The sequence below is a fragment of the Xiphias gladius genome, chromosome 8 (genome assembly GCF_016859285.1).
Source record: "Xiphias gladius isolate SHS-SW01 ecotype Sanya breed wild chromosome 8, ASM1685928v1, whole genome shotgun sequence".
Lineage (NCBI taxonomy): Eukaryota > Metazoa > Chordata > Actinopteri > Istiophoriformes > Xiphiidae > Xiphias > Xiphias gladius.
The window spans coordinates 24,995,136-25,018,655 of record NC_053407.1 but is presented as its reverse complement, the minus strand read 5'-3'; the positions used below and the strand labels follow the sequence as shown (position 1 = coordinate 25,018,655).

The window sequence follows — 23,520 nt, the reverse complement described above, 5'->3', positions numbered from 1 at the left end:
GTGTGTGAACAGTGCACCTCTGTCCATTTCTGTACATGTTTTAAAAATGTGTCTGCCTGGACGTGAATCTCACCCCCTGACGGTGCCACTCTCCTGGTAGTTGACCTGGATGAACTTGCCGAAGCGGCTGGAGTTGTTGTTGTGGGCCGTCTTGGCGTTCCCAAAGGCCTGAGGAGGAAAATGGAAAGGGTCACCTCCAGGTCAACATATCGGCATGGAGACAGTTGATGATTGGCAGGTACAGCAGCTGGACGCTTAGATAACGCTTAAGATGAACATGCGTCGTTCTCCTGTCATTCTCTGTCTCTCGTGTGACACAAAGTCTGTTCAAATGGATCAAATCACCAAATAGGATCATCAGCAAGTAGAAAAAGAAGATTTTGAGGATCACGTCACAGTCTACAGGGTCTTAAAATACTGTATATCTACGGGAAAACTTAATGATGGGAACAGAACTCTGGACCAAAGTGAAAAAAATATGTTAGGAGTACTGGGAGAAAGCTACCGATCACAGCACCGTAATAGAGGACACGAGACTCAGGATGGGGCCCGCAAGAGGCATGCACACACACACACACACACACACACACACACACACACACACACACACACACACACACACACACACACACACACACACACACACACACACACACACACACACACACACACACACACACACACACACAGACAGCCATGCGCTAAACTGCCAAATTCCTATGAGGGCAAACACGCTGCAAAGCTGAAAACAGACGCAGTCACAACTCGTGAGAGTCTGTGGGCATTTTTGCAAACACACACAACGCACACAGGGAGTGCATCATTAGTGGCCCCTGGAGTACTCGTTCAGGTTCCCATAGGGCGTTTGATGGGCCCCAACGGAGCCGGTTGGGAGATGACAGGAGAGGAAACAAAGAGATGGAAACAAGGAGAGGAGAGAGGAGAGGTGACAAGTAGAAAAAGCAGAGGAAAAAGGGAGAGGAGATGAGAAACAAGTTGAGAGGCATGAAAGGAGAAAGAGAGACTTTAAAGAGAGTTTAAGCAAAGATGCAGGAAAAGACAGAAAAAAGTGGGAGGAGAGGCAATTAAGGTCGAGGGGGGGGTCATCCAGGACAAAGTGGACGAGGAAAAGAATGAAGAAGGAGTGAGGCAAAGAGTAGAAGACAAGACAAAAGATGAGAAGAGAGGAAATGAGGACAGGATAGACGATCAAAAACAAAGGAGAAAAGAATTATAAATGAGATTAGGAAGAGGGAATGATGGAAAAGGAGAGCAAGAAGAAAAAAAAGGTATTCAGTGTTTGGGAGGTATGATAAATGACTAAATGAGAAACAGCAGAGAGCAGGCGAAGCAAGGGAAGAGGGAGGGAAAGGGGGACACGGAGAAAGAGAGGGAAGTGGGCGTCGGATAATTGATTGTGGCTGCTGGGTGAAGACTACAGCTCTGGAATAACACGGTTAATAAAAGTATAATCCTGCTCCCAAACCAGGCTTTGATCTCTGTGATGATTCACTGAAAAACACCCCCCCAACACCACCACCCACCCCCAACAAACACCGCCAACCTGACACACATTCAGCAGCCCGAGCTTTCTCTACGTCTGCCCTCCTTTTTTTTTTTCCTGTCCGTTTTCCATCCCTTTACATTCTTCTCATTCTCCTCTCCTTCGAATCAGTCCATCTTTCTTTTCTCTCCACCGGATCATTATTGGGGCCGTGAAAATAAAAGTCCAAGGGCTGAGACACACAGTCAACAACACACACAGAGAGAGAGAGAGAGAGAGAGAGAAAGAGCGGACTAACAGTGAGCTCTCCTCCGATTCCATCAATCCAAAAATCTCAATCAAAACTGCAATTCACAAGATAATGGCAGACCTTTTATCCTCAATAATTTCTGGATATAAGAGCCCTTCTGAGGCAAAATATTTCCACTTTTGAGTTTTACAGGAAAATGCACTTCCTGCCTTTAGCCTGGCCAAATTGAAACTGTTAATGACAACCAAACCACTGCTGGCAGAAGACAACACAGAGGGAAGAGAGCGCAGGGAAGACATAATGCGTGTGTGTGTGTGTGTACGTAGGAAGATGTATGTACTGTTTGGGGACATGCACTTCTGTACGCATGTGCGCCATGTGCGGTTGCATGCAGCATGCCCTGTGCAGTCTGCGTATGCGCTCTCTGCGTGTGTGTGAAAGAGATTAACGAGCGGGGCGGCAGCGTCTGGATGATTTAGTGGTGAACCCTGCTTCATGGTCAACGCCTGCTGTGACCGCAGCACAGGAAAACACACACTGTGAATCAGTGATTACTCTCTGTGTGTATGTAGTATGTGTGTATGAGTGTGTGCTAAGCGTACAGGTGTGGGGATGGACTCAGACGGAGACTGAGAGAAAGAGGGAGGGAGAAGGAGGAAAGATTGGGCAAGCATGAGGACGACACTAAACAAAAAACCGAAACTTCATTTTATTTGGTCTACGTCATTGTGCTACCTCTCAGCAGCACTTTGGCCCCTTTTTACTCCCTTCGCTGTGTGTCATTCGCGTCTTTCTCATTTCTACTGTCTGCTTTCGAACGAAGGCAAACGTGACGCTGCACTCGCGACAGATGAACGACAGCTTCAGCTGTTTCGGCACATGAATGACGGGAGCGAAGTCTAATGTTTTGTCGAGCCATGCATCCAACGAAACAACAAATAACAACACTGACTGTACTGATGAATGCAGAAAGGTGATGGTGATGGCGGACTGTTTACCTTGAGCCGTTGACCCACTTTAATTAAAAATCGGTATGTTGTTGTTGGGAGCAGCAGGGAAACAGCAGCACAGACAAACGGCCTAGTTTATCAGCATTTTTTTTTTTTTTCCTGACACAATGCTTGGATTTGTTGTTTGGATCTTGGTCTATGACAGGCATTAAGCAAACTGCGATTCTTTAAAAAGAGCATGTGGTCTGGAGGAAACGTCCAAGAACAAGGAATACTGACCGGGCACATTTGCAGTTCCCATAGACCTGGAAGGACGACACTGTCATTTCGATTTGAAATTTAACACGACTCAATACAAACTGAATTAACCCTGGCCCTCACTGTCGAGCCACTGGTGCCATATGGAGTCTGGCCTAAGTGTGTTCAAAAAAGCACACCACAGTGTCCATTTACATAAATCAAAGATATAGCGTTTATACAGCTGGCCATATGTTAGATTTTATGTTGAATCAAATGCGCTGACCCCAGGGCTTAATCCTGCTTTGACCATGTGTGTGTGTGTGTGTGTGTGTGTGTGTGTGTGTGTGTGTGTGTGTGAACCCTTATTTCCAGCTTACTGACAGTATGCTAATGTATGCTTATGGGCTGCGTTAGCCCCCCGTGGGCTCTTCCACGCTGTCACATTACGTTAGCCAGTTGTTTCCTCCGCCGCTGCAGAAAGCCCCAGCTCCTCAGCCTCAGAGGAAGCAAGCAGTGGTGCTGCCATTTCAGAACAGGATTTAGCGTGTTAAGTTTAAGTGTGTGTGTGTGTGGGGGGGGTGGGGCAAGATGGGAACTCGCCTGTTAATTAGCATGTCAGGAGTTTCCTCAATGCAGGGGCTAAAAATCAGCTCAAATACTAAAGCTCATAACCTGGTGCTCCCTCCCTCTTTCACTTTTCTTTTTTTTTTTTTTTTTGTCTTTTTCCCCAGTGCCGTTGCAGCATTTCCCCACACACTCTCAGAAACTGTTAGGTGACCTAGATTATGAAAAACAAGTGGCGGCGTGCCAAAAGACTGCTGGGCTCGCTTCCATTAGCTAGTTTTTTGTGTTTCGTGCAAAGCTGAGTGGTTAAAACTATTGATGCTGTGTGCAGTGCCCTGATGCCCAGACCACGGTGACTGCTTTATTCAGCAGGATAGTTTTTGTTTTTTTGCTTGCATGAATATCCAGGGCAGAGGGAGCTGACATTACGTGGGGGACCTAGGTAAAACTTACTTATCCAGACGTACTTAGAGCTCACATTTTGAGATGTTTCTCGGTAGACTGATCCCTTGTTAGTCAAACTGTTATCTAGGTATGGAAGGTAAACATGGCCACCAGTATTATCCTTGACTTCAATACATTGGTTGGTAAGACTTTATTTTTTGCGGGTTTATAATTTCAGAATTACTTTCCAATCATTTCTGATAAGTTTCCTGAAAATGTAGTTTGGTGCTAATTACAGGGGAAATAGAGATGCCGTGCTACTGTTGCACCCCCTTTTAATTAATTCTAATTAGTTTCTAGTGTTTTAGCTGATGAAAAGCATCGGCTGAACATGAAAAATATGAAATTTGGAAAGCATACAATGCAACAATCCCTCAGCTTTTCAAGCAAGAAACTTCTCCCTAAGGTGCATTCCTCACACTTTAGCTAAATATATGGTAAAACTGTTTTACATTATTACTTGTTTTTTAAATCTACCTCTAGGCTTATCATCACCACTGAAAAACAAACAACCCAAAAAATAAAATTACCGCATAAGTTACCTCAACTTGATGCTTCTTTTCGTTACACAAGATTTACGTTAGCCAAAATCCAATCCGCCTTCCACGTTAGCCTCTAGTCGGCTCGCCCCTACCCTGTTTGTTTAATAATTTTTAAAGGCTTATAAATAATACTGTGTTTTTAGCTAAACACACGCACACACACTGTACCAACAAGTAAAATTTGTGCAGCTTGTCATAACAAAGATAAATCAGAAGTTAATTTGTTAGCGTTCAACAGCTACAGCCCTGGCTTTCACAGTGGCTCAAATAAAAATTTGGCTTAGAATCCATCCACCTGTTTTTTTGGCTGAGGCTACAAGAACAGAGGCTAGCTTGAAGACTTCAGTTCAACAATGTAAGACAGCAAAAGTGGCATTCAACTTTTTTTTTTTTTTTAAATCACATTTATAGTGCAGGCTACACCATGTTGGCTTGCAGCTGTCATTCGTAAATTAAACTCGTGACTGACATCTCTAGCATTCCCTGTAGAGCTGCAACTATTTTCATAATCGACTGGTTATGTCATTATTCCACACAAAAGTGCCAAAACTGCTGTTTTCAGCCTCTCAAATATAAAGACTTCCCGCTTTTCTCTGTTTTGTATCATTTTAAGTTGAATAACTTACGGGTTTAGACTGTTGTCCAGAAAAAATAAGACATTTGAACCATCAGCTTGGACTTTGAGAAACTGTAATTAACATTTCTTCATTATTTTTCTTACATTTTGTTGACGAAATGACTAATCAAATGACTGAGAAAATAAATCAGCAAATTAATCGATAGTAAAAATAATCATTAGCTGCATTCCTAATTCACTGCATTGTAGATCTTAGATGATATTGCTTCAGAGAGAGGTTTGTGTTTGGCCAGAGCTCTTCCAATCAGTAGGTCACTTTAGTTTCATTCTGCTGCTTGTACATTTTGCTTTTAAAACCGGCGGGTAGGGAGAAGTGCTTAACCTTCTTCCACCAAGTTCATCCTATCAAAACCAAGCCAGAAACCACCCCTCTGCAGTGTGTCAGTCAAGCTTATGCACACGTCTTCTATCGAACAACCACGCACTGAAAGATGCAGTACAGTAGCGGATACAGTAAATGCCAACACTTACATAGACACACACACTCAAGATCGCAGGCTTGGTGGAAGACACTAACCCCATTTACTGCTTCATTAAACAACCATAACGGGACAGGAGCAGACCGTCAAGTTGCACAGTTGCACATGCCGAAGTGCACTTTCGACAGCTTCGTCCCTGGTAAAATAGCCATATATCAACTAGAAAATCCTCATGCAGACAGTTCTCCAGAATCATGGCTTTAAGATATTTATGAGAAACAAATGAGAACCAGACAGAGTGGGGAAATATTTCTAATTTATTATCAAAAAATGCTTCCAAAAGAAGATTCAAGGGATTTACCGCCCTTTAAAGCCCTGTCCACTAATCAAAGGCTTCTGCTTTCAAAGACTTACTCAATAGTTAGACTGCTTAGCACCGGTTTACTCGAAAGCGGCTAATTTCAGCCCGCTGGGCCATTATTAAGGCAGACGTCTGCTCCTTAGCGTTTCTCTGCCCTACAAGCATGTTACAGTGTTATGAAAACACGGCAAGACACAGTCACAGAGTCAGTTAATCTACCTTACGGGCTGACACTAAAAAGGGCACTCCACCGACTTAGCATTTCCCTCCTCTAGCATTGTCGGATTTACGACAGTTTTTAAAAAAGGTTTAGAAATTGACGCAACTCGACTGCCGACAGTGTGGTCGCAGATTCGGGTGCGTTATGTTGGTAGCGGCTGATGTAGATAAGCAGCGGGTTACCGGCCATTTCAACTTATTTCCATTTGTGGAGATTTCAGTCGCTTAAACAATGTTATTCTCAGTGAAACTAAAACTCATTGCATGTATTTTCAACCTCCTGGATTCACTTCCTTATTGAACCACGAGACGTTCGTGACCAACCACACAGACACCTTTCGATGCCCTAATGAGAAAGTCATCTTGAAAAAGGGTACAGCTTGTACACATATCTACAAATCATATTGTTGACATACCTTTTCGTTCAGATGCAACTATGTTCTGTTCAACCCCTAGTGGGCCCACTATGTAAGTCTGCGCACCGCATGATGCTTTTATAGTTTCTTTCATCTCGTCCGTACATCTGTGTTGTTTGTATATCATTTTTGTACTGTTTGTTCCATGGGCCAGATGTGCCCTTATTGAATTATTACCACACATAATGGGATTGCAAAATGCAATATAATCAGAATCACTTCCTTTTCTTTTTGTTAAACAGAATCTGGAGTAGCAGAAATGGTTCGAAAACATTTTTTCCAGAATGATTTCACGTAGTGTGGATTCTGCCTGAGGGCCATCTGAGTCTGCTTTTTTTTTTTTTTTTTTTCTTTTAAGGCTTTACTACTTTCACATTCACAGAGGCGCTCGCAGCTCAGCGAGATGACATCACATCGCATTCCTCCTTTAACAGGTGCGGCTCGGCTTCACATGGCACGCTGAGTAAACAGACTGACAAACAGACTGTGTGTGTAAGTGTGTGCGTGTGCGCGCGCATGTGTGTGTGTGTGCGGCTTGAAGTAACTTCAATGCCAGCCCTTCCTCTAGGTGTGCGGCTTGAAAAAACACACTCACGCAAGAGAGCAGGTGGTTGCGAAGAGCTCTGCCCCTCATAGCAGCAATAGCAGCAAGCTGTAACATTCATAAGATGCAACAAATGACAACATCGTGTGTGTGTGTGTGTGTGTGTGTCTGTGTGTGTTTGCGTTTGCGTTCAGCTCAGGTGCACAATCTCTTTGAGACCCGTTCAGCACCGAGTTGGTAAACGGCTATCGCATGCGTTCACAGGCCTTCATTAACTGAACTGGTGTTTGTCAAAAGCAGCTGGGAGCCTGACTCATACAGCAACAGGAGATTGCAACGCTCGACCCTCTGCAGGAAGAGAGAGGAAGCAAGGTGGTATTAGCCCTTCATCACTGGCAAAATGCCCTTCAGCAAAGCACTAAACCAACGATTATTGGCATTACTGATTAATCAGTTGGTGACTTTTATTTTGCAATAAACTGTTTGGGTGATTGAGTATCAAAAATAGTAAAAATGGCCATCACTTTTTTAGTTGTTTTTTAGTTTAGTTGAGCTTTAGTTGAAGTCTTGAGATCGCTTCTTTAGCCCACCAAGCGGCCATAGATATTTAATGATATTTTAAAAACTAATCGATCTACACCAATGTACAGTGTAAAACGGCTCTAACTGACAGCATGGAATCTGATTTTTACTGACAATATTCGGCAAATTGTGGATTTGGTGGGTGGTGTTTTGAGCGCCATAGAAAACATACACTGATGTTGGTTTAGTAACAGAATAAAAAAGTGTCAATGTTGCCTACACTACGTGATAACACCAAGATTGGCAATTCTTAAAATCTTCTTAGCCACATTTGACAGAGACACACTAAACCCCCAACTAGTCCAGGAAACAAAGTACTACAGTTGATTTGACAAAATGAACGTGTTGAAGGCAGCATGAGTGGGTGTATCTCTAAAACATCAAGGACTCTAAATAATGTGGACAAAGCTGATGAAGTCAAGTCAGTCAGATCTTCCTCTCTCTCAATATGATCTTTACAACCTTCTCTCTGTCCATCTAATATAATATCCCACTCCCCGGACTCTTTTTCTCTCAGTTCTTTTTCTTTACTTTATTTCAGACACATGGGACGAGTCCTCCTTTCTAGGAAAAAAGGAAGGAAGGGAGGCGAAGTGAGGTGAGGATGGAGAAGGAGGAGGAGCACAGTTACGTAATCCCTACAGGTCACACGCTGAAGCGGCCTCCTCCTACCAGCCAGCATGTTGTGGAAAGGAAGCGGGTTAGTTTGGGGTGACGGAGAAACTGGGAAATTGAATGCAGTGTTTTTGATATGGCCTGAAATTATGGACATATTCACGCAAATATTTACTAATACGAGTCAACACACACAGCCGGAGAACGGCCATCAAGCACCTCCTTACTTCCCCCTGGCTTTTATCAAAGACCATCCTTTCCTTATTTCCTGTTTAAATGTTAACTTACCATCTGTCTCATTTACTGGCTAAACATTCACTACAGTCACTTCAACGTACTCAAACATAAAATTATTTCCAGTTATTGTCCCCTATTATTCATGAGAATGACTCAGCCTATTTTATGTACCGTGCTTGCTTTGTATGTCTATGCCTCTGCTTTGCATGTTTCTGTTAGTGCCTAATAATGCAGCACAATGTTTGCTTATTTAGTCTATATTTCTATTTTTGTTAATATTCCCCATTTCAATGATATGTATGTCTCGTATAATGTGCTTGTGTGTTGCATGTTCTAAATAGTACTAACAGTACTGGTGCTTATAAATGATCTCAATAACTTTGCTGTTTTAATCTCATATTCTTACACTGACTTTGTAACATCTGTCCACATCTACAAATAAAAAATAGCCTCTTGGCTAACCCGGGTGCATTTACAGCAATATTTATCAACGTACACTGTCCCTGTTAAATAAACCAATAAATGTATAAATGAATAAATGAATAAATAAACAAGCTACATTGGTACTTAGCCAGTGATTCTTATCTGATTTTTAAAGGTCAGGAAAAAGTTTAAGCAAACTGTTATATTTTCTCTGTAACAAACTCCAGATTTAAGGGAAGAGTTTGACATTTTGGGAAATAAGCCTGTAATACGCTTTCTTGCCCAGAGTCAGATAAGAAGTGCGATTCCTTGTTCTTGTTTTTTTCTTATGTATTAATCTATGCCAGCAGGCAATTAGCTTAGCTTAGCATGAAGAGTGGAAAAAGGGAGAAACAGCTGCACTGTCCAAAGGTGAAGAAATCTGCTCCAGCTCACTGATTGAGACAATATATCTCGTTTGTTTAATCTGTACAAAAAACAAAGTGTAAAAACGACAAGTCAAGCTAATTGTAGAGATATGTGTGAGTGGTATCAATATTTTCATTTATCAGCAAACACACAAATATGTGTATTACCCAAAATATCTATCTATTTATTTTAAACATAGTTTTACTAAAACCATGTTACAGTTTTAGTAAATTTTCCTTTGAAATGAGCATCTAATTCTGTACAGGACCTTCATAATTTCCCTCAATGAGCCACTAGTTTTGCACAGTATTGAGCTGCTGTACGCCTACTCGCTTTAATAAACTGTTTACTGATAAATGGTGTATGTAGTGGGAGTTTATTGTGTATTGTCATGTACTTTTAACGCCGTACTTTTAATTACATTTCCCCTTAATGGATAATTAAACTTGATCCAAAATAAGCAGGGCTGTAGTCTCCCGGCCGACTAGTCTATTGGTCGGTCGATATAATTCTCATTGGTCAGACAGTCGCCGTTGTTACTTTCATACGAAGAAAAGTGCTGCATCAGGAGCCTTCCGGGATTATTTCATCATTTACTTTGGCAGTGGGGACGGACAGACTACCTTGGAAAACAACTTTGAACCCGCCCAACCTAATGGAGACTGCTGGGTATGACTTATTCAGCATTTACTGAATGTTTATTGAACGTTTACTTGAAGTCGCCTCCAAACAAACTGACACCATGTCAAAGAGGAGTCGTCGCTGTGGCTGCATTTTGTTAAAACTGGTGACCCGAAAGTCAAAGTGTGCCGGGATCATGAGTTGATACAGTTCTGTTCTTGGAAATCATATGAATATGGGCAGGTGCACGCTGGTAGGCTCTGAGTGTGTTGTGATCATTTCAGTGATAGAACTAGACTGGCACTCGGTAGAGCGCGTACCTCCGCCGAGGCGAAAAAACGTTAAGGAAAGCGAAAAAACGTTAAGGAAAGTGATAAAAAAATCCTGCCCCCTTTAAATGGATCCACACCAAAATGTAGGTAATAAGGTAATAATTAGGTTAAAATTATTTAATAAGCTGCAAATACTAGCTTTTTATGTTTATTTATAATTCATTTAGGCTAATAAGGCTACCAGGTAGCTTGCCCTCAGTGCACTGTGGCCAGTTTAGTTAATCTAGAGATAACTGGCAGATTAATTCTTTCCTCGTGACCAATCGACTGGTTGAAGGGTACGTACGATATTCAGTCAACCAAGATTTCCTTTGGTTGAATACAGCCTTAAAAATAAGGCATGAATGCTAAAAATACTGTAATGTAACATAATAGACATAACATGACATCGCCTACAGTCGACTTACTTTGGTTTCAGCTTTGTGAGGAACCAGCTTCATCATGGCTCTCAATGTGGGTGTAGTTATTGGTTAATAGTGCGCCGCTGTTAGGTGACACACGGGGTGAGACGGGGGTTCGTTTCATGTGGTGAGCGCAAGCCGTTAACGTCACGGCCTAATGACTGGTGCTTGACATGAAAACCCTTGCCTGCTGACTATCATCCAGTTGAGTAAATGCCCAGTATTTATTGCCGAGTTTGACCACAAGGAGGTTTAAAACGAGGCAATGAGCTGATTTTGGCCTGTGGATCCACAAAAGGGTATAAAAGACAGAGCTGTAAAATATTAAGGGCTTGCTCTGAATTATATGCGGTTGTACTCAAGTGAGTGTTAATATACTTTACAGTGAAATACAGCACCGACGGCAAGTGCGCATTATTGAAGTCATAGACATAAAATCAGCAAAAGAACAAATGCGAGAAATTAGCCACACGGCTGTGCATGATGAAAAAGTAGAAAATAAACAAGCAGCAGTCATCTGCATTTGCTACAGAGGAAATACTGACACTTTCGAGAGATTAAGAACGCGCCGTACAAGAACAGCCTGATCTCTCCGCACATACACACTCAGAATCATCCAGAAAGAGGCCAAAGTGGGCTCTCTTTGTATCCAAAGAACAGTGTCTCTGTGCATATCCAGGATGTGCCCGCATGAATGTACGGTATTAGTCACCTGCAGCTCTTCATGCTTGTGTGTTGTGGCTGTCTCAGGGTCGTCTTTTCAACAGGGACCCATTACTCCATTCACACACACACACACACACACACACACACACACACACACACACACACACACACACACACACACACACACACATAGGACACACCTCTGCAGAGAGAAAGTCATGCGAGTTCCTTTTAATGGTCCAGGAAGCCAGGGACACAGAAGAATACATGACAAACACACACACTCACTCACACACAGACACATGCGCTCGCAGCAGCAGTTAGTCAATTAATCAATTAGTGCTTCAACAAAAAAATAATCAGCAAGTATTTTGGTAATCATTTAACTGAATTTTTAAGAAAAAGCCCAGATAGTCTCTTGTTTAAGCTTCACTAATGTTAACATTTGCTGCTTTTCCTTGACTAAACATTAGTGTAACTGAATGTCTCTGGGTTTTGGACTATTGGTCAGATGAAACAAGACTTCAGGAGACTTTGATGGACATTTTTCACTGTTTTCTGATGTTAAATTGACCAAATGATTAATTGAGAAAATAATGAATCGAAAACCTAACCCTTAAAACTACTCCTTCTCTCCTGTACTGTCGAACAAACTCAGGATTGATTTGTGCAGGAGCTGCCAGTGACTCAGCAGGTATTGAAAAAACTACAACAGATAGAGTAATGTCTACTGGAAATCAGTGCTAACGTTACCAACAAGCCTCCATTTTCCTCCCAAATGTTGAATGTTGTAAAGAGCAACAGTGCTACACGTCCTTGCAGAAAAAGGGTTAAAAACACAAAAACAAAAACAACAACAACAACAACAACAACAACAACAACAACAACAAGAAAACCCATTTTAAATCAGTGTTAATCAGTCATACAGGCCCAGTTTGTGCCTCTCATGTATTACCATACATTTGAGTCACCGAGGGAACCATCACTTTCCTCAAATAGATCATTAACCAACAAAGTTTAAAAAACCCAGAGGGTATTATCGAGATTCCCATTTCGATCCCATCCCATCTCCAAAATCATCTGGATGACAAAATTTTCCATCCATTCAATAATAATAATAAAAAAGATTTATTACTCATTTTCTTTGTTTTGATTTGGAAGCAGAGGCGCAACTTGGGAAATTGGTTAAAAATGTTTTTTTTTTTTATCAATTATGAATTTCCGACACTCAAATAGTGTGGTGTACAGAAAATGTAGCGGACTACATAGTAAATAAGGGGTGATTTTGGACACAGCTTTAGTCACTGTTTGCACAAAATATGCCCAAAAAAGGTCTTATTCTCTTTTGAAAACTGGAAAAATATGCACAAAAACTTCAGTATCATCACAGTTTACATTTCCGTACACACAAAGTTAGGTGTAGTCCATTTACAGTTCAACTTTAAGATTTATTTTTTGTTGCCTGTATTTAATACAGAACAGCAGAGACAGACAGGGGACCTGGGGAGAGAGACAGGGGGATGACATGCAACAAACATCCCCAGTTGAACGCCTCCTAAAAATCCAATATGTCTAACTCGGTGTTGCTTAAGAAAGACAACATAACAATAAACATGCAGCCGACAGCTTTGACCATAAAGTGTCACACTGAACGATCAGTTTACTGTATTGCTCAAGGGCACTATGGGGAGAAGTGGCCACTTCATGTCTCAAACCTGCGACCGTGTGATGTGTCGTTTCTGTGTGAGGGTCTCGTCTGTATTCATGAAACGTGCCTGGTTGCATTTAATGCTCTCATATGAACAGAAAACTACAGTAAACATCCAACGTAGCCCAACACAGCTGTACACGTGTTGGGAAAAGTTAAGTAGCACGTGGAGAAGATGACAACTTCTTTCTCACACTCTCCCACACACACACACACACACACACATTCTCTCTCTCTCCATAAATGGCTGCTGTCACTAGAGTGCCGGTCCACATCTGGATCCCATTGGCCTCAGGAAGGGCTGAACACACAGGCCCAATAAAAGCCTCCTTCCACTGCACAGGACTGTCAACAGGCCCTCCACCACCGTCAGTGAGGAGGTGAGGGAGAGAGGGAGATAAAGAGGCTGGGAAGAGAAGGGGAAGAGGACGACAGGCACAGTAACATCGTGGAGATATAAGAAGGGGGAGAGGTAAAATGAGGAAGGAAGACGAGGAGGAGGTAAAGGAAGGAGACGAGAGTTTGGAGGGGCGGTAAGTGAGAAAGGAAGCGGTCGAGGAGAGGTACATGAGGAAAAGGAGAAGGACGAGGAAGAGACCGACAGAGAAAGGTAGAGAGAGACGTTTGCACAACTCACAACAACCTCCAGTTAAACGTGGACAAAACAAAAGAAATGGTCATTAGCACATCAAACACCACCCACACTGGACTGACTCCAAAATAATCTGCCTCCCCACACCCAGTCTCTCAGACACGAGCGACAGAGCCACCACACACCTAGCACTCATAACAGCAACTGACACTGATCCCTCCCTCGGTCCCCACCTCCACTCCTTCATCTATCTATCTATCCTACCCCGCCTCCTAGAACTTACATTTACACACAACTACGCTGCAACAGCAAATAGAGGGAAACGTGTTTGCGACCGGATTAAGTTTTCTATCAACAAAATGAGGATATGTTGTTCATTTACATATTGATACTGAACGTATCAGTAAAATGTTCACAGACAGCGGATTTGTTTTCAGAACATCTTATCTTGCAATATAAATGGAAATTATATACAATTAATAATTATCTATCCATCTATCTATCGTTAAAATTTCGTGCAAGTTGTAAAATAGATTTTCTGAAAATTGTAATGAACATGGGTGTATGTTTCCATCACCATCCTTTATGAGGACATGATGAGATTGCATAATTACTACTGACCACTAGTACCTCCCATACACTGTGGTATTTCACTGCTGGATCCCACCAAAATATTTGGCTTTTTTTCTTTTAAAGAAACAGTTGACTTTGTGAAAAAAAAACCAACGCATATTTGCTTTCTTGCTGAGAGAACTGATACTAGTCTCATGTCTGTACGTTAAATGCATGAAGACTGGAAAAACGGGGAAACGGTTGACGTAAGTTTCGTCATCACAGGGTGCACGCGAGGGTCTGCGTGGATGTCCCTGTGCCCACCCATTTGTTAGGGCACCAGCTGCACTTGGTCTGCTCCAAGCGGACTCCAAGTGGACTAGAAAAGTGGTATAATAAGAACAGCTACGCGTCCGTGGTGTCCGCAGCTGTCTGTGTGGGACGAGGGACTATAATTGAGGCTTTAGGTTGTCACGGGGGTGATGAGTCACAAGGGTCTTTGAGGGTCATGTACATTAACACTTTTTATTATTTATTTTTGAGCTCATTGGTGGAGTGGGAGCTATGCAATGGTGAGAGGCAACAAACATCAGTTTTTACCAGTCTTTATCATATCGGCCCTTTTGAAAGGCCAACTTTTCCACCTAACCAAAGCATAAAGTTTTTTTTTCAATATTTCTTCCTTTTTTCTTTTTAATTTCTGATGTTTCTACTCTGGTTTTCTTGTGCACAAAATGTTAAAACAATGGTGCATAAAAAGAGCTAAGCTGAAAACCTACAAAGACACAGAGAGATGCAGGTCTGTATTTAACTCCACCTGATGAAACGTTCATTACTCAGCCAACCCTGAACAACTGGCTCCAGAGCGGTGTGTGTGTTTGTGTGCGACTGTAATTACTGTCTATGTCAGTCCACCCGTCCCCTCATCACTGCCCTAGCTTCATGCTGTCTGCCTCTGCCAGGGTAGCTGTTAGCAGGTTGTGTGCGTGCGTTTCAACCTCTGCTACAAGCCCTCTAATAAAAAACAGGCAAAGAAAAATATACACTTTTCGACAAACATTAAGATGCCTAATCGACCCCAAACCACCTTCGCTTCAATCCAGCGCTCTAACGCACCACAGCTTCTCCACGTTTGGCAGGTCCTGAGAGTTTCTGGGAGTGTGCTGGGAGCTGGCGACGAGCCTGCAACGCAGCACGGTGTGACTGACAGAAAATGTAACTCAGCGTGCGAGGTGGTGTGGGAAAATCCCACGACTGAGTGTGTTGAAGTGTTAATCCCTTGAGAGCTGGACTCCTACATGCTGTAGTGTGTGTGCTGCAGTGAGAGTTGATTAATTTGGGATTTGTGTGTGGAGACTGTATGAAAGCTGTAACTATATATATATATAGGGGTAGATAGTAGATATATTTACTTGCAAATAAAGCAGAAACAATTAATTTTTTTCTATTAATCAATTAACTATTTTGAACATAGTTGTTGATTCATTTAATTTTTTTTTTTTTTTGTAAAAATGCCAAACAATCTGCTGGTTTCAGCTGCACAGATGGGAATATTTGCCGACTGTCTTAGTCGCCCATGATAGTAAATTTAATATACTTAGGTTTCGGACTGTTGGTTGGGCAAAACAAGACATCTGAATATCGGCGAACAAAACAAAAAGCAAATGCATCACACCAAAGTTCTATCCACAAGAGTGGGAGTGAAGCCTCCAGAGAATTCAAGGCATAGTCGTTTGTTTGAGTAGCAGTTATGCAGTCTTTATTTGCATTATTACAGGATTGAAAAGACGACTGCACACTGGTCTTCAGGGTCAAACCGTGTCTGCGTCTCTGAAAAGCTGACACCTTAGGTTCACAAGAAGCAATTTCTGCAATTTTTATGCTGCATACAGGGAAGAGGAATTATGTACTATGACTAGATTTTGGTATTTGTGTGTAGATGCTTGTGCTTTGTTTACTGGGGGGGTTTTGCAGGGGAAAGGAACACTGGTTACAACCTCAGGCGTTTCCTCTCTCTCATCGTCTTTTCCTCCTACGCTACACTTCTGAAGTCCCTTCATTAACTCGGCTCACCAGGCCTCGGCGGGCTCATTGTTGCTTTTTATTTCCTCGTCAGCAGTGTAGTTTTTTAAGGACTACTGTTTATAGAATATACAGAAGTGAATTGAGGCTCTTATGTAACATCTTTGTTGGGGTTAAACATTCAGAGCATCTAAAAATTAACTCGAAAATGCACGACACACATTGTGAGACAAAGAGTAAATAAATGAACAAAAGCCAAAAATGTACACACAAAAGCTCCGACCTTACATCTTTACCCTCTATTTATCTTTTTCTTTTTTACCCTGTTAATATATATATATAGTTGCCCACTAAATAAGATTGACAACTTCCTCCTTTTCCCTGTTTGACTTTTCCCAACTTCTCCAAATCTTATCATGACCCTCTTGGCATTACTTTGCACTTAAAATGTTGGCTTACTCACTCTCCGTGCCCTCAAGAGCTCAGCTAAGTGTAGCCAGAAAAGGTGACCTTTGTTAAAAAAAAACAAAAAAACAAAACCTTCTACGATACAGGTTTGGAATTGATGGAGCGCACATGGAGAGAAGTGATAGCCGGGCTTTGAGGAAAAAATGCTGAGAAATCATGCAGGGAATGATGAAGCACTTTCGCAAAGACAGGACACATTATTAAGGGACACGGCATCAAAAGGTGCGAGACAAAGTTGTGCAAGGAATGTCATCAATCACGTCGGGTTTGTTGTGTCTGAAAGGTCAAATATGATCGGGAGAAAAATGGCCACTTCACTCTGAGCAGCAGAGTCATTCTTTATCTTTAGTTGTGGGCTAAAACCTCATTTCTACACCCCGAACCTCACAGCACACTGTCCCCACTGAATCACTTCACGCTGATGTGTCTGCCTGCTGTAATTCATGTCTGTCTTGAAATGCCCGTCCCCTTTCAACAGCACCGAGGTGATCTTCATCCCTTCGCTGACCTGACCGAAGAGAGAGAAAAAAAAGAAAATGGCTCTCCGCTCAGGGGTTTCACACACACATACACAGACGGCGGGATGATGATACACACTCTCCAGCTTGTCGGGTTCATCTAACTGAGGACGAGCAGGGCCTCCAGTTATACTTTATGTAACTGTTCTCGGGTTATCGTTTCCCGCCCTTCGGTCTACTGACAGCTCAGATGAACAAGTATGTTTGAGTCGGCGAAGCCAACATCGTGTCCGGCCAAGGAAAACACAACGTTGATGTTTAAGTTTAATTTCAAAATAAAGGAGCTGGATGGGAATCAGTAACTGGGCTAAGAAAGGCCTGGTAAGGGCATAATACATTTAAATACCACTTCAGGGACAGACACACACAGCATCTGAGCAACTGGGGTTCAAATACTCTGACAGAGCTAACGGTTGATGGTGAACACAACAAATTTTCCTAATTTAAGATTTGCGCTGCAGAGAAATAGTCTCATAGAGTTGTGGCATCTGATAAGCCATAAAATGCACAGATCTGCCACTTAGACCAGACTTCCAGGATCATATTACATGTCTCCCCCATACCTGGAGTGCACTGTTTTAATGCACCTACCAAATATGCCAGACCAGTATCTGCCCAGTATTGAGCTTATTAAAGGGATCGACCAGATGAGACAGTCCACACTGAATCCAGTTTCTTTGTCAATGTCATTATAAAATTCATAGTTTTTGCTATTATTCCAGTAATTCTGTCACACAGCTCAATACCATCTTCTTTATCCCAATGAGTTCCACGCATTAAGGAGGCTGCTTTGGAGTTTGGGAAAAAGAGAGAAATGGTGTTGGATCAGTAGTCTGTACTGGCAGAAACCCGGAGGTTCGGTATCAGAATTGGTATCGGGAGACGCAAAGTTGAATCTCTGCATCCCTTGTCACAGTGCAGCTGTGGAGAAAACACTATCTTAGAAGACTGAACACCGGGGTCGGCAGCTTTAAGCCGAGCATCTTGCCATATTCAGCTAAAACATTTCTAGAGGCAAGCTCACTCCCTCTTTCAAATTTATGAGATAAACATCGTGGATTTTTAGGTATTTTGGCCAAAAAATACAGTTTCCAGTTTGGCCATCTCTGTGTTCGCATTGTCCAAAAATACAATAAATGACTCCAGCTTAAACTGAGAGTCTCCTTACTGTTTCTCATAAGTCAGTGAACGCCAGCTTGAGAGCCAAAATGGCAGGACTCGTGGAATTATCGTCCGATCTCTGTGCTCGTGGATGGGGTATTGTGTTACCAAAGTGCCAGGAGAAGAAAGAGAGGGGAAGTTGAATTAGTGCTCTGTACGAACAGTGGATTTGGCAAACTAATTCAATAAAGGAGCATGGCATTTCCTCCTGTCTTATCTGTGTCTGTCGGGGGACGGAGGTGAAGCCACCTAAAGCAAGACACTCTGGTCTTCCTGTGAGACTGCTTTTCCCTGAAAACTCTTTCCTCTTCTATCTTTATCTCTAAAATTTTTATAATATCAGACCACTCTGCCCCTCTCTATGTCTTTCTTTCCTTTGCCTCTTTTGGCCACCTTAACTTCTACCCCTCTCCACTAGTTCCAAGCCCTATTATCTTTTTTTCGTCATTCACTTCTCCTCTCTGTCTTATCTCTCTGTGTCTCCTTTTTCTGACCCGACGTGTTTCAGCCTTCGGGACGATGCTTCACCCAGCGGTAGTAGCAGCACGGTCTATTTTTACACCAGGCGGCAGCCGACGACGCCGCAAAAATGCACGGCGCCAACATGAACTTTACAACAGACCACTGGAACACTCACCACATGTAATCCCAGAACAAACACACATACGCCATATGCTCACAGAAAACAAACACACACACTCAGAGTCATGAGAGCAAAAACCCCCGGATCTTCACAACAAAAACAGAGTGTTCATTTAGAGTAAATCCACATTTAACAATAACACAACACCTATGCCACAGGATCATCAACTGCTGTTGACTAAAAACCATGTCCCGATGGTGCAGTGATAGCAGCGAGGCACGCGGTTTTATCTTAACAAGCATGAACATAATAGGATGAATGTCGAACAGCATGTCCCATGACAAAATCGCACTGTAAATTCTGTTCGCCTGACTTTTGAGGGGGACAACATTTGTAGAGGGGGGTTGAAAAAGGCGTGACATCCTGCATGTTAGGGCTGCAACTATAAATTATTTTCGGGATTGATTAATCTGCCAGTTATTTTCAATTAATCATTTGGTCTAAAAAAAAAATAAATAAAAAATATCCAACACAAACTTCAATAGAGCCCAAGAAAACGTCATTAGATGTCTTGTTTTACATACAGGCGATCGAAAACGCACGGCATCAGCTCAAAATAGTCATAGAGGACATGTGTGGAGTTGTTGATCATCTTCTCTGCTTTTCTGAGGACTTGTTCAGTATTATTGTTATCGGGTTCTTTGTGCTTTGCCAACAATTTTAGAGCTGAGGTTGAAAACACCCCGCAATCCTTTTGACAAGAACCAGTCTCAGAGACTGCGCATTACATCTGAACCTCGCGCCGTATATCACTGAAAATGCACAATGTGCACATCTTGCTTAGTGAGCGACGTCCAGTGAATCGACAGCGACACTGCTCTGTCATCTTCCTTGACCCCTGCCCTGTGAGTGCCGCGGTCCTTGGAATGAGGCAGGGATTGTTTAGTGTTTACTGGGAGGAAGCGATAAACAGCCCAGACAGCAGTCCTGGCCTATTAAACACCTTAAAAGGATCTCTACGGAAGTCAGTGCTGCAAGGGCGCTCAGAAAAACTCCTTTTGTTTACAAGGGGAACAGGCTGCTAAGGAGGTGAGACGCGACTGAATATGGCAGGAGAATTGCTTTACCCCTGGAGGAAGCGTTTCTGCAGCACGGCTTTACTTTTGAGGAAACGGCCTCCAAGAGAGCAAAATCTAGCAGAATTGCCTGCCTCATCTGAATTTCACTAACCCCCCTGAAACTGGGGCACTTGTGAGCCTACTCACTTGAAAACGGCTCTCTCACTGTACATTATTTAAGCCAGGATTTCATCCTCATTCTCTCCTCTCCTCCGTCACTCTCCTCTTTCTATGTTTCTTTTGATCTCCCTCCTTCCCCCATTTCCCATGTGCCCACGGTGCTTTGGTGGGGTGGGTGGGATGGAGAGAAGATAAAAGACAAAGAGCGAGGGCGCCGCAACAGAGCGCTGTCATCCTCGCCTCTGCGGCGCTGTTGCATCGGGGAGAAGACACGGCGACTGTCTGCAGTGATGCAGCAGAACCAGAACACCGGTAGTGTACAGCGCAGAGGAATTTTACATATAATTTTACATAGCAGTTATAACATCTTAGCACTGTATTTGCAGATGTATAGGTATTGTAACTCTAGTGCTGCACCCGGATCAGAATTTGCTGGCTAGACTCAGTTTTAGGGGAGACAACATGAGCAGTCAGACAGGTTGTTAAATTAGTTTAGAAATAACAAGTTGACTCCAATTTGCCAGTCTGGGCCAATATTCAACTTTTCGCAGGAGCTAGAGGGCGGTGAAATACTCGACATTATTACTGAATTATGGCAAATACTGTATAAATCATGACCTCTGTCCAATTGCACTTCCGTCCAGGGCACCTGCAGAGTAGCCAGTCGCCTCAGACTTAACCCATGACATGTCAAGTCTCTGGTTTAAATTTTAAGACTCACATTTTTGGGTAGTGCCACCAAAAATCTCCTAGTACCTCTGCTGCAGCTTCTATGTCCAAAACACTTGACTTGAGTTTTGACTGAAACTTAACCACAGCTTCAGTCCAGTGTTTTGGATTGAACTTTCTCCGGACTACCGCATCCAAACTCTGCAGCTTGTTATCTCTGAAAGATTGTGGCTAGATCTAATCGCCCTGACAACTCGGATTTCTTTCAAAACTACAGCTTGCAAGACTTCCCTCGTGATAAAGCAGGAATGCAAAGCAACACACCTTCTGCATCTGGATGGCGGCACTGGGAGCAACCTACTATATCGCCACAGATTATGGCCACGGTAGCATCAGTCAAACGTGCTGCTATGGCCTATTAGATTAAATGAAACTTTTATGATTCCCATGGGGGAAAATCGGGCCACCAGCAGGGAACAGGGTATGGATCAGAACAGAACAAATACAGAGCACCGAGCAAAATACAGCAAATAACTATGACCAAAAAAAAAATATGGAAAAAACAAGATTACTGCCCTTTCCCAGGTTTCCAAACTTTTCCTCTCAAAGCACAAAATAGGTACAGATTAGGTTAAAAAGACTCCACTGTTTGGTTAAGATTTATCTGGTGATTAATGTGATATGATTTTTTTTTTTTAGCTTTTGTTGCATCCTCCCCAGGAAGAGAAAGAGAGCCGGGATTGATCAATGTAAAGAAAAGTACAATAGAGGGTTTAGTAGGTGAAAGAGATGTGAAAGGAAAGAGGAAGACGGTGAATAACCACTTTGCAGAGGGAAAGAGCAGGAATACAACATACTTTGCTTTGTCAGGTGGGTTCAGTGCAGCTTTGGTCATACAGAGCATCAAATACAAAGCAATGATTCACTACAACACACACACACACACACACACACACACAGACGCATGTGTGTACATTAAAATGACAAAAAGCATGGGAACATGTTCAAACATCCAAACAGCCACTCCCCGCCTTTCCATTCAGCCACCCAGTCACACACTCGGTGGGGCACTCTCAATGGCACATCTGCACCACTCATCCCATCATTCATTCATTCATTCATTCATTCATTCATTCATTCATTTATACACAACAGCCTGCTTTGCTTTCAGTGCATATGTACTTCACTGGTTTAAGGGAGGGGGGTTTCTGCTTTGTTCAACTGTGTTTCCACTCAGACCTGTTGAAACCTATGGGATGAGGCTTTGTTTTCAGGTGCTTCATGTGTAAAGTTATGTTTTTTGAAAACGCAAAAAGATACAAAGATAGTGACTGCGACTTCTATTGTCTGAGACTCTTTTCAATGATCCAGATATACAGAGACACATAAAAACGCTCACAAACAGGGAAGATAAGCAAACCAGTGAGGCTTGGACAAAGACTTCATGCCAATCTGATAACAACTATTACTCAACTTGTACAGTAGCGGAACCAAATCACACTAAACTGAGATTGCAGTACGACTAAAAGCACATCTACGATAACATTATACTGCTTCAACAACCTGCAGTTACTGCAGCGTCCTCACTGTAAACATTTTTCTTTGGAACCACTTTCTATGCTGATAGCACTGTTTCTGGAAAGAGGTGTCTCTGCTGAATTTCTATTAGCCATGTTAGTGACGTGGCTCTGTGGCAATGTTGGTCTGTCGGTCCACCACTTCGGTCCGGACTGAAATATCTCAACAACTACTGGATGGATTTTGTGCAGACATTCATGGTTACCTCAGTGGCTTTAGTGGTCCCCTGAATTCTTTTCTCTAGCGCCACAGCAGGTTCATGTTTGCCGTGAAATTTGATCGCTCCCCGAAGGAAACATTGAGCTCAGCTCGATACTGACTTCCCCCTAGGGTTAGAGCCAGACTCAGAGCCTACATGTGGATGGCGGGGCGTAGGTGGGGCTATTGAAATGCTGACAGCAGCGCCGCTTTCGGGTGAGCGATGTGGCAGCAGGCGCGCAGCCAAAGAAAAAAAGCAGAGCAGTGACGGCTTAAAATGCAGCGCCGTGATTAAAAGGGTGCATTGGATGTGTGTTGCAGTGAAAGGAGCGTTTCGTGTGAGTGTAGCAGGGGACACGAGTCGGTCAGCCTGAACTAGCTGGCAGGCTTAGCAACCGTTAGCATGCTGACATGCTAAACATCCGCATGTTAGCGTTGTCATTGTCATAAACACATGGACAAATAAAATCAAGGCTATCTGCCTTTCTAACTACCATTAGTTGTTTTTTTTTTGTTTTTTTTTGATTTCGTAACAATGATGCTCTAACCCTTGAGCGAACACACCATCTGTCATCGATTTAAAATCAGCAATATGTGACACGGGAGAAAAAGAGAAGAATCAGGAGCGCTCACATTTGTTATTATTTGTCGTCAAAAGATCAGAGACTTCAGGTGTGAGTCACTAAGTGTGCGGGTTATACCACCTGAACCAAGTGTTTCATTGTCAGATGGCTGATAACATGTTGAGACAGCTTTGTCTTACGCTTTTTTTAGTAAGTGACAGATTTATCTCTCAAGAAGGAATGGCAGGATAAAAAAAAAAAAAGAAAAAAGCAGGAGGGTTTGTGGAGACATTGT

General features: G+C 42.6%; 1 protein-coding gene across 9 annotated transcripts in view; it reads right to left on the bottom strand.

The window, feature by feature from the left end:
• LOC120793171 (unconventional myosin-IXa-like) overlaps positions 1–23,520 on the bottom strand; it is a 163,690-nt gene that overhangs the window by 83,388 nt on the left and 56,782 nt on the right. For all 9 annotated transcript variants that reach the window (XM_040132969.1, XM_040132972.1, XM_040132971.1 and 6 more), the window contains exon 3: positions 74–168. In XM_040132969.1, the coding sequence (XP_039988903.1) occupies positions 74–168 (95 nt within the window). The remainder of the gene's footprint in view (positions 1–73; positions 169–23,520) is intronic.